General features: G+C 44.8%; 1 protein-coding gene across 5 annotated transcripts in view; it reads left to right on the top strand.

Annotated features, from left to right (window-relative positions):
- The window catches only part of CCDC85A (coiled-coil domain containing 85A), a 64,090-nt gene extending 54,287 nt beyond the window's left edge, over window positions 1–9,803 (top strand). For 4 of the 5 annotated variants that reach the window (XR_002436835.1, XM_021391667.1, XM_021391665.1 and 1 more), the window contains one exon: window positions 7,752–9,803. Coding sequence is in view for 3 of the 5 variants with exons in the window: in XM_021391665.1 (XP_021247340.1) it covers window positions 7,752–7,841 (90 nt within the window). In the remaining 2 variants the exon portion in view is untranslated. Of the gene's footprint in view, window positions 1–3,036; window positions 3,157–7,751 lie in introns of all 5 variants that reach the window. The other variant, XM_021391664.1, reaches the window with a different exon arrangement.

Consider the following 16,965-nt stretch of genomic DNA (forward strand, 5'->3'; position numbering starts at 1 on the left):
CTTGATTTCCCTCTGCGTGGCCTGGTTTTAGTTAGAAATCTAATTAGAAGCTGGAAACTGTTTGGTTAGTACTTTTTTTTTTGTTGCACAGTCTGTCACACACAGTCCGATGCTGTTCATCTCCTCCCTTTCATAGCATGTAGTAGAACAGAGAATCCAACCGAGATGTAATTCAAACCCGCTGAACTCACCGTGTCACCGAATATTTGCTGAAAGTAAATCAAGAGCATTTCCTCACCCTGTTTTTCACATGATCTCACCCTCAGTTTAAATTAATAGGCTCGTTGGTCAGCAGAGAGGCTTATGAAGGGCTGCTGAACATAGAGGTGCTGCGGACTTGCCCCCTCAGCAACCCAAGTGGCTTTCAGTGTGCCACAGGGGTTGTGGGTTTGGCAGCACGATGCAAAGCAAGGGTCCTCTTTGGGAGCAGGAATTGTGGTGAATAACCACAGCGTTCAAAACCAGCGTGTTTTAATTGACAGGAAAGCTCCTCAGAAAAATTGTTGCTGATTGCTGGCTCAAGAGGAAGGGCTTGTGGTTAGTTCCCTCCATCACAGAGCCTCCTGTTCTGCACAAGGTCTCCATTCAGACCATGGCTGTGCCTCTGGCTCTCCAGGAGCATGAGAGAGATGCTGCATTTCCATTCATCTGATTTTTTTTGTAGTGTGATATTATGGACTTGAGTGAGATTTTCTGTGCATCCTATTCACCAAGGAGTTGCACGTTGGCATTAGATGTTTTGTAGATGTACTTGCAACAGAAAATGGTTGTGCGTGTTTAGTGATTGCACTTCTGTTATCTTTGTGTTGAAATGCACTGAGGATCTGATGTGGTTTTTACCTGCTTCTGATCATGCTTGCTGCAGCCCAGGCAGAAGGGCTGGGCAGCAGGGAAGGCTGTAGGATGAGCCAGCACAGTCAGTTCTGATGTTGACCTTGTGTTGTCTATTCAGAACAACTCAAGATGTTTAAAGTCAATGCATACTTCAGCACTGGAGCTATGGAACCACGACTTCATCCCTTCTCTCTGATTTGGTCCTACTTCCACAGCTTAGGTTCCAGATCATGAATGAAAAGGTCTGTCCAAAGCACATGGGCATCTGGGATGCCTGCTTTGAGTGGCTGGATGCCAGTGCTGTGTGAGGTCAGAGAAGAGGAAGGGAACAGGTTTCTGCTCCTGTCCTCAAGGTCCTGCTTGGGTCCAGTTGTTGTCCAGGTCAGGCAGTGGTGGAGAAGGGACACAGTGCGGTGAAACTCAGGGGAAATTTGGGTGGAAGGATGGACATTGCTGAACTCCCCCTGGCAAGCAGCAGCTGAGTGGGTTGGTCTGCAAAGCAGGCTCTTCCAGTTTCGTGGGGCACCTTGTTTTCAGACACCAGCACTGTGGCAAAGTGCCTTCTCCCCTCATTCAGCTCCAGTGCCTCAGAAGGTCGAACTGGAGCCGGCAGTGCTCGAGGGGCTCCGAGCCCACGGGCCATGGAAAGGAAGAGCAGAGCTGTGTTCAGAGTGGCCCCAACCCCTCCTGGATGGAGCTTCCCCAGAGAAGGCAGGCGCTGTGCTGCCCTTTGGAGTGGCCTCGGTCAGGACTGGCCATCCCTGAGCTGCATGATGGGCTGCAAAACGTGCCTTATTTTTTAGGAAAAGCTTATGTCTCCTCCCAAGGACAGAGGGAGGAGGAGAAGGTTATCCAGAGGGCAAGCACTAAGTTTCCACCTCCTACCAACATGTGTTGAGACGGAATCGTGCCACGTATGGCGCAGAAGGGGCTATGGAGGAGAGGTGCCTGGAGCAGCGTGATTCAAGAGACTGTGGGATTTTCTCATGGTCAGGAGGCTTGAGATGTGCAATCTGTTCTAATTTTCCTAGCCTCTTGATAGCAATATTTCCACTTTACCACCAAAAATCGGCCAAAATCTTGCTGGCCCTGGAGTCAGTAAAGAAACAGAATACTTTGACTCATTAAAAAAACAAAACAAAAACCAACCCAAAGCAGAGGGAATTCAGTCCTAAACCTGAAGTGCTCCGTTCTGCTTTATTACCCCTTTTCCCTCCTCTTTCATTTCCTTTCCCAAAGTACAGCATTAAGGCTGCTCAGTCACTAGCAGATCTATAAATCCTTCCCAAAGAAAAGTAAGTCCTAAATCTCCCTCTGCAGATCACAGCAAATTGATAACAGTCGATGCGGAGTGTTGTAGGTAATAGCATGCTGGCTTTGGGCTGGGGTGCCTTTCACTCAGGTATTTTAAGGAGGCTGGTTGTATGGAATTGAGCCTCATACCACCTCTCTGTGCCCTTCTCCTCCCAGCCACGCTTTCACCTTTCCTGTTGTTTAGTTACTGGACGTGATGTGTTGCTCTGCGGGGCAAATCAGTGCCGGAGGGGCACTGCATCTGATCAGAGGCTCTTTCCACTGTCATTAATTTTCTTTCAGATATGTTCAGGGAGTGCTGCATGTCCTGCAAAGTTCAGCCTGCCTTTATTTGGTGGCATCCTGCTAAACCCTTCCCGGTGGCCCTTGGGAAGAGGAAGCCCTCCACGCTCTTGTTCTTTGATGCAAATCTGCAGCAGCTGGAGCTGGAGAAGGAGTTCTGGCTGCTCCAGCCCCTTCCCTGCTCAGCCATGGCTGTGCTTGTGTAGCACACTTTGCAGTATAGCTTAAAAACGTTCCGTGAGTCAAAGTAACAACCTCCAAAATGCCTGGGATAAAATTAGATGTTCTGAAATCCTTCCCCTGGAGTCAAAATCGTCTCTCTGAACCTCACAGCGCTTTTGTGAGGAAGCGTACCAAAATTTTATTGCTCTGCCCTGATTTTCCAGGTAGATGCCCTTGGGGGCTGGACTGTGTGGGTGATGCTCAGCAGTGGAGCTTAAGATACCCATGTGTGTGTCAGTTACTGTAGCACAAAAGGAGGGTGACTCTGGAGTAAAACACGCCTTCAGTGCTTGTCAGCCTTAAAAAAAAAAAAATAAATTGACATCTGTTTTGATTAGTTACCAACCCTTTTCTTTATTAAATAGTCTTTAATTTTTTGCGAAGGATCCCATTAGGATGCCAGGAGGGTCAGAGGGGAGTTACTGCTCAGCAAACGAGCCAGCTAGCATCAGTGGACATGGCTCAGCTTCTCAGCAGTCTGAATCAGTGGTAAATGCTCTGAAGGTAACGCTCCTCCGGTACAGTCTGTGCAAAACATCTTGTCTGTTCCTCAACATGTGTCATGTTGTGCTGGCAACATTCCTGTGGGCCCCACCGGGATGCTGCTGTCATTAGTGGGATTGTTTTTCTGTTTGTCACTCATTGCATCTGTGGGCTGTGTGTTCCTTGGGGCAGGGGCAGGCCGTTACCATGGGGCAGTGCCAGCGGTAGGCCCTGTCCAGATTGCTTACGTTAGTGCCATCTTTGTTTTAAGGTGGAAGTGGTGGTTTTCTGAGTAAGCAAGACTTTCTGCTTCATCTAGGATACACATTTGTTCTCTGGGGAAGCGTAACGGAGTAGTGTAGCTTGTAGAGAGAAAACTTGTCATGCAAAGGTGGACCCAGTGTGCATGGTATATTCATAATAAAGTGAGCAGAATGTTGGCTGAAGATCATGCATCGCTGCTGAAGCCTGAAAGAGCAGCTGTGATTTGCTCTGAAGTCAGGGCTGGATTGCCAAGACCTGTCACAGAATCACAGAATCACTGAGGTTGGAAAAGACCTCTAAGATCATCTAGACCAACCCACCTGCACTGTGGCCACTAACTCATGGCCCTCAGTGCCACATCTCCGTGGCTCTTGAGCACCTCTAGGGACGGTGGCTCCACCGCTTCCCTGGGCAGCCTGTGCCAGTGCCTCACTGCTCTGTTGCATTGCTAAGGGGCAATTAAGGCAAGCACTCTGGCAAATCTGCTTTTTGCTGCTGGGCAGTGCTCGGAGTCCTGCTGCAGCTCCCCAGCACGTCTCCTGCTGCTGCCTGGGAAATAAGGCTGCGTTACGTGATTCTGCCAAGAGAGCACGCGTATTTGTTGTAAAAACCCTTCTGCAGTCCTCTTAAGATACCTGTTGGCAAAGCCACTTTACTGAATGGAACCTTTAACAGCGTGCTCTTGACAACCTGTAATAGCTGGTTAGTGTAAGTGAAATATTTGAACAATGGCCGATACCTTGGTTGCTGAAATGGATTGATAAGAAGTATACAGAATTTAGTTCAATGTGATGTGAAATCTCAGCTTTTAGTTTGCTAGGAGGTATTGCAGCAGGCAGAAATAGATATAAATGATACTGTTATGTTTGAAACGGAAAGTGAGCTGTCAGCCCAGCAGACTGCCCAAACTTCCCATCTCCAGACAGAGAGCAGATCCTGCTGCTTCCTGGGGAGGCAACTCGGGTTGCATCCTGCTTTCTTTGCAGACTAGGGCTTGCAGTTGTGGGATGATAACAGTCATCTTAGCCGACTGCCTGAATGAATGTTTTAATAGGAACGCAGCGTTGGTTTGTATTGATTAGAATTTTCTCTGCGTGACAGTAAATTAGGGATGTGGTGGGAGTCAGCTGGCCTCAACTTATCCTCCAGAAGAGTAAAATTTGCAAGCGAGAGGAAGTCTGGCATCTTCCGTTTCCCCAGCTGCGTGATGGCACATCTGTACTTTCCTGCCTACACTGTTACTTTGAAATTAATGGATAAAGAGCATTTTCAGAAATATTTAATAGCAGTCCGTAAAAGTTCTCAGGATATAAGCAATGCCACTTCAAAACTGCTAGTATTCAGTCGTCAATATTGCTAATTCATTTTTGTAAATCCCAGATACGTGTCTTCTGCCTTGCCTCTCCGTTCCCCAGCCGTTCAGGGCCGTGTTGCTGGCATTGAAGTGCTTGCCTTTGCTCCCAGCTTTGTGATCTATGTTTGATTTCACTCTTGCTACATTATTAGACTTTTAAAATAGTCGGTTGTTTCCTTCCTGCTTTTACTTTTTCATACATTCATCTAGTCCATCCGTGTCAAAAGCACAGCGGCTTTGTGGTAAACTCATCGTAACGTCTCCTTTCTTTTGCATTCTCATTACAGTCTCTTCCAGTTTGTAGCTCACTGTTTTGCTCCAGATTCCCGTTCTGCACGATTTTATTTACGTGAAATACTTGCACAGCATTGTTCTGCCTGTGAACACTGTGGCATGGTGACTGGCTTGATGTTGGGCTCCACGGTTTTGGTGCCTAGTCTTGACTGGTACCAAAATGCAATTCAGATGCATAACTCACGTTGTCTGGCTCTTCACCAACATTTTATCAAGAGAATGGAGGTGGGAATTTTGTCCTCAGGATGTGCATATGGTATTTATGCCCCTTCATCCAAAACATGTCTGAGAATGTTTTTGCTTTGTATTCCTTTGCTTGCATTGTCTTAGGAGAACGTAGCAATACGTAACAGCAGCTTTAGAGGCAGTTTATCGTGTTCTTAGGGAGCGTGGAGGTAATTTCAAAGCTCAGGAATGTTTGCATTAAGTCTGGAGAGGGCAGATGGTTTTCCTGATGATTTTCTTGATGGTTTTTGTGATGAGTTTCCTCTGATCACTGGTGAGTTTAGCTCACAGGGCTGCAACACGCTGGCTGGGAGCCGTGGGGAAGGTGAGGACATCGCGTGGGGTCAGTGGGGCAGCTGGGCAGGAGATCTCGGGGCCCAGAGAGCTCCACCAGTGTTTCACACTGCATGTGAAATGCCACCAGCAGTTAGGGGGCAGGCTTCTGCCTGACTCCCAGGGTTTCTCCCTCCTTGTGCTTCTCTGCGTTGGAAGGAAACTAGAAATGAATCATCACGACGTTACTGTGAACCTCCTAGCTGTCCCTTATTTGCTGAAGGCTTCTTCTGAAATGTTGAATGAAGTCTTTGGACTTTTTATTCTGCCGTAAGTATTTAAATTGCTTTCAAGAATGCTCAGGTATTGCATCGTCGCCTGAGTGCTTGCAAGCAGAAACCAATTTCATTAGTGCTGCATGACAAGTCAGTGTTGAACTACTGAGCTGAGAAGAGGGCGAACTTAGATGCAAATCCAAAGGGCCAAACAACTGTGTGTGCAGGAGGCAGCAGGACGTGCAGCTGCCATGGCTGTGCAAAGAGCTGTACATATGCCAGCACCAAAGGAGAGTTTGATGATAAATCTTCAAAAATGTAGCCTGTATTGCCACGAGTTTCTGCAAAGGAGGCAAATAGAATGGCTGTGATGCCTTCGAGACCCACGTCTCTGTTGCACTGTATGGATATGCAGAAGTGGTTTCTGATAACGATTTGTCTGTCTTCTACCCAGAAGTATGGCATGAATATTTCTTTTGACCGCACTTTGTCAGTTCTGCTTAGGATGCCAGCTTTGCAGTGCTGTCTTGTGTGCTTGTGTTCCTTCCTAGCAATCAGGGGTCATTTGTTCAACTGGAAATGAAGGACTTTGAGAGGTGTCGTCTTTTCACTTATTATTGTGTCCGCAGGAGCTGCTCGGTAAATATTGTCTAATGTTTTTTGACCAGAACAACTGTTGAAAGGCGTATCTGTACAACGTGCCTCCTGACAAAAGGCATTTGAGTGGCATTGCCTCTTCATAAGAAGTTAGGAAAATCAGCAGCCAAATGTCTGAAAGAAACACCTGTTTCATCACATTCAGCCATAAAAGGGTTATTTTGCTGTCTCCTGCACAGAGACTTTGGGGCAGTTCTGTCCTTGCAAGGGCTCATGTTTTTTCAGGGTATTAACATCCAAGGATCCATCTTCTCTGTGTTTACTCATTGGGATTTAGGCACAAATAATAAATAATGACAATGGAAAAGCCTTTCTCAAGACATACCACTGTTGCTCCGGAGATTAACGAGCAGCTTAGTGGTAGCTATACGTTAGCTGGCTGCTAGTTGATAATTACTAAAAAGAAAGAATGCTAAATTGCACCACGCAGTGCAGTTGTGACCTTCTCCTGGTGGCCCCTGGAGGTTCCTGGTGCCATGATGCTCACTGTGGATTCCCCTGCTTCTCGCTGGTTCATCTCATTGTAACTCATCATCAAACACGTTCCTGAATGAATGCTTTTTGCTACAATTTCTCTGCATTCTTGGTTCCACGGTTGTAACGTGGATGTTATGCAATCATGAAAGGGGAGTAGATGCGAGTAAGAGGAAGGAAATCTTTATAATGTCTAGTCCATGCTAAGAAAAACATCTGATAACTTCTAGTAATGGGCAGACTTTGCTCTGTTTCAACAAAACACACAGACAGTGACTGCATGTGTGATTCCTCTGGGCTCAAGGAAGAGTGAACGAAAGCAAAAACTTAACGCCGTGCTTGATTCTAAGGGAACAAGTAAATTCTTTGAAAAGGGAAATGAGAGGAATTTCTCTGTGCTTCTTCAAGTGGAAATGTTTAGACTCTGTTGGAGTGAGTTCTGTGCTTCTGAATTGTGCTCTTCAAGAGATGTCCTGTGGGAAACGTCTGAATGAAATTTCAGTTGAGGCCTGTAAATGCCCTCAGTCTTGTGTCTGAAGCATAAAGAGCCCCGGTGATGCACGTGCTGGTCCATTTGTCTCCATTTTTAACCGTTTTTAGAGGCATGTGCTGTCTGTGTTCGGAAGCAATGTTGTACCTCCTGGGAAGCACTCTTTTCCTGTTCCATGCCCCTCCCCTCTGTCCTTTCCTGCGCTGCATGGTCTGTGTAAGGAATGTGCGGTGTGTCCAGGTGCATGCCTACATGAACACTAGTCCGTCCCAGCTGGTGCTAATGGTCTCTCTTTCCATCCCTCCTTTAGGTTGTGTGGAGGAAACTTGGAGATGCTGCAGGGTCGTGCCCTGGAATTAGGCAACATTTGTCAGGAAACCAATACAAAGGACCTATGTAAAAAAGGCCTCAAGCACATCCTCTGCCCGAAGAGAAAGAATTGGAACTGCTGACGGGAGACAAAGAACTGGCGGTGTCCTCAGCGCCATCCCGGCTGACGATGGGTGCCTTCACTCCTCGAGGTTGTGCTGGGAGGTCTGTCTGAGGAGCTGGCTTTGCAGTGTCCCCACGGACTGCTGTCTCAGTATGCTGGCTAGTGAAACCCTGCCGCCGCGCCGTCCATTCAGCACCGCATTTAGAAGCACTGAGATATTTCCATTCGTCACTAGAAGACGATAGGGATTTTGCAGCAGTTGCAGGAAAGAAGTCGTTCTTTTGGTTAGTTACAGTGAATCTCTAGTAAGTCTGAACAAATTTTCCACTAGATTTACCAGTTTTTCACCAGACTGGAGAGACGCTGATGAACTGTTGTGCCTTTGGTCCCCACAGTTTTGACAAAGTCATTTCTTAGCAACTCACACTTCGGTCTATAAGGTATCAGCTAATGGTGCTTAAGCAATTTACGGCTGATTGTTATTATTATCATTATTATTATTATTATTATTATTTGCTTTGGTAGAATACCTGCCTTTGGAGGTGCTAAAAGACCATAACGTCTCCTAACCAGCCGGTAGTGTAGCATAACTACAGTACTTGTAGTGAAACACGATTTCTTTCTAAATGAAAGTGAAGATAGCTTTCTGTTCAATTTACTTTGATGCGAGTCTTCTGAAGATGTGTCTGACGTTCACGGCCCTTTAACAAACAGAATACTTAGGTGTCGCTGTTACAGGTCTCAAATCAGAATTTCCATCAGAGTTTTTTTTTTTTTTTTTCAGAAAGGATTTTCCAATTGTCAGGACGCTCATTTCTACTGTTTAATTTAGAAACATGCTGGTTTATTTAACAAGAGTCTATAAGAATAGGAACTTAAAAGATTGTACTGCATTATAATAAAGCTTTTCTCGATACCGTAGCGTTCTTTGGAAGAAGAAGGTTTTATTATACTTGGAGCATGTCTTTCATTATTATGAGGCAGAAAGCTCTTGTTCAGATTGCCTGAGATTTGACCAGAAGATGACCTAGATGTGCTTAGTTTATTTTTTACCTCTGTGTATACTAGTTGTGTGTATCGAACTGCAATGATAGGTATTTTGTGTATATCTAAAAGCAACAATAGTTTCATGTATGAATGTGCAACAGGCTTGTGACCGCTGTTGCTTAACTTTTTACCGTAGCCAAGCATCAAAAAAAAAAAAAAAAAAAACTTAAAGAAAAAAAAATAGGAATGCAACAATTCCTGGGTTTCTGGTTTCTTCTTGGTTCCGAAGGTTTGAGTCTGTCAGAATCTGTTTTCTCTGAGCTTGCAACATGCTGTGTTTGTGAGCTATTTGCGGTGGAATGTAGCTCCGTTACTGTACAATCTTTTGTTGTGTAGGAGTATGATGTAAAAATCTGCTAACTGTCTTCAGAAAAAAAAAAACTGTGTTAGTTTGCAGCAGCAGTTAGACTGGTTTCTGTTGTTATTTTCGCTTGGTACCATCCAGCCTCCGACCCAGCACTGATTTCTCAGCAAAACTCCTGTTTGCTCCATCTCCTTGAGTTGGACGTGCTGTCAGCCTTGCATTTCATAGCATTGCATTTCATAGCATTGCCCTCTTGCATAATTTCTCACGTATATAACCCAGGCCAAGCAGCTGTCTGCTATCTTGACATGTTGTTTTCTCCCGTACCTATTGTTTGCATAGTAAAACTTAAATTGTTGTATTCCTATATATCTATATATATGTATGAAAAATGTAAACCATGTACTTGTGCCTGCAGTATGTATGTGCAGGGGCAGAGCTGAGGGACACTGGTCTTTTGACACTATACTTGTGTAAATTTTGATACTGTATTAAACTATTTTTTTACAGTTCCGCATACGACTGGGTATCAAGTATCTGTGTTCATCTTAGCAATGGTAATAAATTATAGAATCTCACCATTGTTTGCTCTCCTTTAATGACCGAAGCCGGGAGACACTTAGCTCATGGAGTGCTTTGAAGAAGCTTTCTGAAATGTTGCTGCTTGATTGAGAAATTAGCTGCATGTGGTGGGTTTTTGTTCACCTTCTCTCCAGCTGTATCCAATAATCCCAGCTCTGTGGACTTGCTTGTACCTTATGAGCTAAATGCTATAGCTATGCTGCTAGCCACTTGAAGTCCTAGCTGTGCTACAAAGGGCAGCTCTGGAGCATCTGCTCATGGTTGTTCTAGCCCCATTCTTGTGCAGGGCTGCTTCGGAGCAAGGATGGGCAATGTGGAGCTCCAGGAGCCTTTTTCCCAGGTAAGAGGCACAAAGAGTGCTGGTAGTGCTGGGGGGAAGGCCTCCTGTGCCTGTTGCTTCTCTGCCCTAGGAGCTGCCTCCCTCATGCCGTGTGCGTGTCAGGGGAGAGCTGCTTGCTGCTGCTCGTGCTCGAAGGCAGAGAATTGCAGTCAGTTTCTTGAAGCTGTTGAATCCTGGGAGGGCTCCTAAAAATACAGCTTATTGAGAGGAAAATATGGGCTGTGCTCAGAGAAGAGGGTCAGTGCTGTTGTGGGGTCCAGTAGCCTACGCCGATGAGTGACCATTGCTGTAGCAGTTAAAAGCTTTGTCTTGCTCTCTGCTCTTGCAGGTGCTTTTCAGTAAGATGTAGTCACACCAAGCCTCATGGGTCCCTCATTCTGTTGGTTTTTAGCTTAACTGTTTCAGCAGAAAATGTGGACGTGTTGTTATACAGCCATGCTCAGCTCTTGAGCTATAAAATTCCCTGTGCATGTGGATTTTAGGTAGCACTTGCATAGCAGATGTAGTGAGTGGATTTTACATTCTGAGGTGGAGAAAAGCTGTTTTGCATAACAGTCAGAAAGTAAAGAACGGCAGTTTGTTTTTCAGCAAGTGAATGGTTTCAGTAGAGCCTGTTCCCCAAAGGTTGCAGTTGATGGAACACGGTGCCGAGCCAACGTGCCTTTTTTAATATTTCAAGCGTAGGCTGGGAGCCAGCCCAAACGCTCTCTGCCCCATAGGGATGGCACCCAGCTCTGTGCTGCCCCAACCTCCCAAGAGCCCCATGGACTTTCCACATGTCCTGTAATGTCCTACTTCATGTGCCGCTGTCTTGGACTTCCCCAGCCAACTAAAGGTAAGAACAGCTGACTCGATAGCAGCCCTGCCTGGATTAAATACGTAGAGACACTGCATTGTTTAATCAACCAGCCAAGGGGTGTTTGCTGGGCTGCATCACAATTACAGTGCTTCTTTGCACCTACAGCGTGGCCCAGAAGTGAACTGTGAGATGCGGGTTGCTAGCTGTGGCAAACGCTATCTGATTCATACAGTAAAAGAAGGAAAGAGCAAGTAATGTTTTTACATTTAATGACTTTTTTTTTTAATTCCTCAGCCCCCTCCTCCTTGGTGGTTCTAGACTCGCTGCGACTTTTTTTTTAGCCTAGAAATGGCATGGTGTAGCTGAGCAGTTCAGTGAAAGAGAATCCTCAGTTGTTTTGAGAAGCCAAATAGAGGAGGCTACTTCACTAAAAAAAAAATCACAGAGGAGGGAAGGCTTGGTAATTGCTGAAGGAGTATGACGTTACACTGAATGCTCCTGGGTGCTCCTGTTAACTTTGGTGTAGGGCCATGCGAAACACAACTGGCAATGTGAGTGAAAATCAAGTTTTAAGTAGTCTTACAGAAATAAAAATGCTTTCGTCATGCTCTAAAAATCGGGGAGAACACAGACCAGACACCTACACCTTGCTTGAATCTTTTAGTTGAGAAAGCTCAAATGCTTCTTGGGACTCATTAGAGAACGGAGAAATATTCATGGGGGACGATGAAAAATAAATAAACCCTTCAGATGTTTAATTAGTTCCTGTGGCTGCCTCCTCTGAAATCAAGACTGGATGGTCTGTTAACTCTTTTCATATTTCCAGGAGGTGATGGGAGCTTTGTACTTCCAGCTATTTCACCACTACCAAGTTCATGTTTACAGCATCACTTTAGATGTTTTTACCCCAGGCACACAAGCTGGGGCTGCATTTCCCCCTTCTCATATAAATGTGTTGACCGAAGAATTACAAGCCCTATTTAACGTGACCTTTGCTGTTCCCTTCCTCCCTGTGCACACTTTCCACAAGACATATATGTTTTTTTTTTTTTCCTCTGGCTGTGCTTTTTTTTCTTTTGAATAAAGGAGGTGATGGGGTGAGGGTCTGAACGTACCCTGGTGTTTAGTGGGGTCTCCTTGGGCTCTGGGTGTCTCCAGCCTTGTCCATGAGTTGGTGACTCCTGTAGTACCAGCCGAGGGGAAGGGCCCCAGGGCCTTCATTGCTTGCTTCCATCTTAACTGCTTCCTGAATACCTGGCTCACGAAGAAGTGCCAAAATAATAATAATGATTTATTTAATATGTCAGAACATGGTAATTACTCTCCACTTGAATAAAAATTGGTCATAATTCTCCCTTTGAGGCAGCGGCCTTGGCTCTGAGCTCTGGATGCTGAAGTTTGCTTGGTGTGCCGTTTGTTTCTTTTTCCCCGCTACTACGAATAGAAGTGAATTTTAGAAATAACTTCATTTTTTTCATACGAAGACTTAAAAGTAATGAGGGAAAAAAAAAAAAAAAAAGACTTTGGGAGTCCATGCCCTGACTCTGGAAAGAAGGAGGACGTAGAGAAGAGGGATGGAGGCCTGCCCTGCCAGGATCTGGTGCAGGCAAACCTTCTGTGCATTACTACCACTAGCAGCATAACCCATTTGCTATGTAACTCACCTCTGTGGATGGCAACAGTAGAGGCCCAAGAGAGACTGCGTGAGAAAGAAAGAGTTTTAAAGTTTTCACTTGTGATTTTTTTTTTTTTTTTTTTAAGCATTGCTCTTGCAAACTGCTAAGGGTAGGGTTTGCCCATGAATGGTAGTGTTCTCTGTACCTCAGCTGGGGGGGGTTGATGGCATCTTTTTCAAGAAGCTTTGAAAATCCTTAGTGACCCAAGGGCATCTTGACACGTGTGAGTGCATTGAGCGCTATTAAACCACAGCAACACTCAAGGTTTCAGCGTAAAGGTCAGAGAGTGGAAGGAAGGCACTTGCTGTTGGTTTTGAGGTGGCTTTTCAGAATAGGATCAGGTTTGTTGGTGGGGTCGATGGGAACATCGATCTGTGGCATGGGGCTGTTGAGCTGCTCTGTTTGCACAGGCGTTAGACTTCATAAGAGAGGAAACAATCTAAAAGTGTTGTTTTCCTCCCTCAGCTGAAGAGGATATGTTCACAGGGTGCTGCACATTCCTACTTAAAAAGAACCAGAACTCACCCTACACAACCTTGAAAATCCCAGGAAAAGTACGCTGTGAAACATGGATATGTTTCCATGGGAACTCTTGCTAATAAAACGAACCTATAACAGGTCTCAGTTTCTGCACCAAACTACAAACAGTGAACACTACAAAGGGAACCAGTAAAGAGCAGAAGAATAAACCAGCAAAACTGCTAAATTAGGTACGTGCATGCCTCCCGACAAAAATCAAGCCTATAAACAAAGCCCTCAGGAAAATGAGGGGAAAAAAAAGATCATTTTAATTATAGCGCATCCAGCCAACGTAAACCCCATGGATTGTGTGAAATCAGTTTTGTTCTTCTGGTACGCAGCAGGAAGCTCTGTAGCAGATCAAATGTGTTCAGGGAGGCTGTCTTGCTAATTGCCACTCCTAGCTGAGCCAAAGCAAACTATGTAGACAAAGGAGAGAATTCGCTTTTTATTTAGTATGAATTATGAAATAGCATGTCTGGATGGGCTTCACAGTAACACTGCATTTCCTGGGGAAAAATGTGTAGCTCTAATCCTGTGAAATAATTGGAGAATTAAGCCCTTGTTTCAGGCTGGAACCCCAACACATGCGTGTGTTTAAGCACAAGATGAACATAAGGTTTTTCCTTCAATATCAGCAGATTATGGAACTCCACTCAAAGCCAAATTTTATTTTTTGTATGCTCTCACTTTACACTGATGTTGAAGTAATGCGTTCTTTCTGTTGTGACTTTAATACTTTCTCTTGTGTTTTAATTTTTAAGCCTGGTATGGCCATTTCAGAACATCACTTTGGCTTCTCACTAAAGATTCTGGGGTTTTGCATTGGATATTTCAGGGCTGCAATGTGTCACTCGGGCTGCCGGTAGCCCACTAAACGTTGACTGGAGGTTTTATTGTCCTCCTGTGCTTTTTACCTGCAGCATGCAAGCGATGTGCTCTCACTGCAGCTTAGCTGAGGGTTACCATGTGTAGTCACGGACAATTGAAAGCTGAAGTGGCAGTACTGACTAAAAGAATTGAGCTGTTCTTGGATGTGAGTAACTGGTTTCCATAGTTGGGCCGCAGTGCTGGAGCCACTGATGCTCGAGGTGAGTAATTGCATGGCTCTTTAGAAAATGGGAATGATGACGATGAACTTCCATGTGTGTGTGGCCAGGTTTGTGGGAAGGGCATGAAGAGGTGGAATAGCAATTGGCTAGGGGTGAAGGTTGACTCTTACCATTGTGTAACAATGCAGTAATTGCTTTGGGTTTGCTTTCTTTTATGTTGTTTTGAATATGCATAATGCAAAAACTGCTGCTTGGAGCCCTTCTGCTCTGGATGGTGCCGTCTTCAAAGACATCTTCCATACCAAGGGAAGAAGACTGGTCTTCAAGGGAGCAAGAAGCACAAATAGCATAAGGACCTCTGAATCTCAGTGTCTGTGGTTCAGTTTCTATCTCTCTGAATCCCGTCTGTCCTCACTTAGCTGTCTCTCAACACTGCTGTCGATCAGCTCCCTGCAGAAGGACCTGTCTGTTGGTGCACATGGAATCACCCCTGTGCACCAGGGAACAGCCAGCAAGGCTGTAGGGCTGGAAGGAGAGCAAAAGTTCAATGGCTTTACAGCTGAGTATGTTAAAAAAAAAAAAAAGGAAAGAAGAAAAAAGATAATCATAATGCATGAATTAAAAAATTATACTGAACTTATGAACAGTATAGGCAGAGAACTGTATGAATTGTTAGCTTCTTACCTGTCAGGATCAGTATGTAGCATAGTGCAGCCTTCATTTTGCTGTGTGTCTGCATGCAGGTATGCGTGTGCCAAGACTTTACTGAAGGTCACTGAAACAAAGGGGACTTAGGCTGGCTTATGGTCTGGTGCATTGTACCATTAAAGGGTGTTGCAGATGGGATCTTGCACTCTTCTGAACAAAGTCTGTTTTCTGCTATAGTGCCCCAAAGGCATTGCATTTCTCTTGGCAAGGCTCCTGGTGCAGTTTCTTAGCTTTTCTGATCAGGATATTCATACTGGTCATTTAAAGGGAAAGCCCAAAGTAATGTCAAAAGCAATCAAAATAAATTCTTTGGCCAAATTGTTTATTTGCATCTTGGCATTTGGTAGCATCTGAATGAGAGACTTCAAAGTTAAGCATGCTCCTTTGGGACGATCTGCTCCCCACGGACGTGTAGAGCACCTCATGTCCAGATGAGCAACCTGCGACTAAAAGGACTTCAAAGATTTTTGTCTTTAATCACAGTAAATAAGTTGTGTTTAAATATTAAACAGAACAAAAAGGGATTTTAACTTCCATAGATGATTGAGAGCTAGAAATTTTTGTTAAAATATTTGCTTTATCTTGCTAACTATAAAAGAGGGAAAAAAGCATGAAGTAATGATAAATAATTAATCTTTGTCTCCATAGATCCCATCAATAACATTAGGGGGAAGATAAGTATTGAAGTTCATATACTCAGAGACAGCTTCACCAAAGGAGCAGATTACTGTTAGTTTCCGTACAGGAAAACATCCACTCAGTATCCAACCAGAGACTGTCGAGGAGGACCAGTAATCAGTCCCCTTGCAGCACCCCATGGGGAGCCTGCCCAGCATGTCCCCAGCCTGAGGGTTTGATCAGAGAATAAAATCATTAAGGTTGCCACTTTTTCCCACCTTTTCTCTACTTTTTCCACCTTTCCCAAATTTGTCCATGTTTTCCTTATTTTTCCTACCTTTTCCTATATTTTTTCCATGCTTTCCAATTTTCCCCATATTTTCCCAGTTTTTTCCCATGCTATCCCATTTTTTCCACTGCTTTCCCAACTTTTCCCTTGCTTTCCCAATTTTCCCCATTTTTTTCATGCTTTCCCAGCTTTTGTCCTATTTTGCTTCCTTTTCCCTTGCTTTCCCACCTTTTTCTATCTTTTCCCATTCTTTCCCAGTTTTTCCCAACTTTTCCCAAATTTTTCTTTGTTTTCCCAACCTTTCTCATTTCTTCCCGCGCTTTCCCAACTTTTACCAAATTTTCCCATGCTTTTCCAACACCTCCCAATGTTTAGCATGTTTTCCCATCTTTTTCCATTCTTTCCCACTTTCTCCCAGTTTTCAGAATCATAGAATCCTTAAGAGCTGGAAGAGAAAAAATGGGAAAATTAGGCCACTAAGATCAACTAGTCTGACCATCAGCCCATCAATAATGATTGATGGATAGTCTTGATTGGAGACGGCTGTTTCCACTTGATGCATTCCACATGGTTTGCAGTCATGCACATAACTGGGCAGTCAGGGAGAAAGACAGGAAGACTCTGTTATATTTCTGTAATCATAAATTATGCCATATGTTACCTGGAGTTCAGTCTCTAAATTCTGCATTGACCCCAGTAGCATGTGGCTGTAATTAAGCTGTCTGCAGGGCGGGTCTGCCCGGTGGTTGCACATCAGGGCCTGACCGAGTGTGATGGCGGAGGGAAGGGGTCAGGCACCTGAGGACCTCGACAGGTCGCTTGTGAACAGATGAGTTGCTGCCACAGTTTAATTAGGCTGTGGAAAGCATGCTGAAGCGATTCATAACAAGTAAACAGGATAAGACTGGCATGTAATAATCTACAGGGGAAGCTGCTGCTGTTGGCTGTGGCATGTGCCAGCAGGGAGAGGTGGGGACTCTCAGGCTAGGCCCTATAGACGTGCAGGGGTAATCTCCATGCATTTTCCGCCCCTTATCGACAGCGGCACTGTGCTCTGTCCAGTCCAGTTCAATCTTCCTCACCACAATAAAGTTTTCCTTAGATGTACCCGGAATTTCCCGCATTCCCACTTGTGTCACTTGTCTCTCTGGGCAGCA

The sequence above is a fragment of the Numida meleagris genome, chromosome 3, assembly GCF_002078875.1.
Source record: "Numida meleagris isolate 19003 breed g44 Domestic line chromosome 3, NumMel1.0, whole genome shotgun sequence".
Taxonomy (NCBI): Eukaryota; Metazoa; Chordata; class Aves; order Galliformes; family Numididae; genus Numida; species Numida meleagris.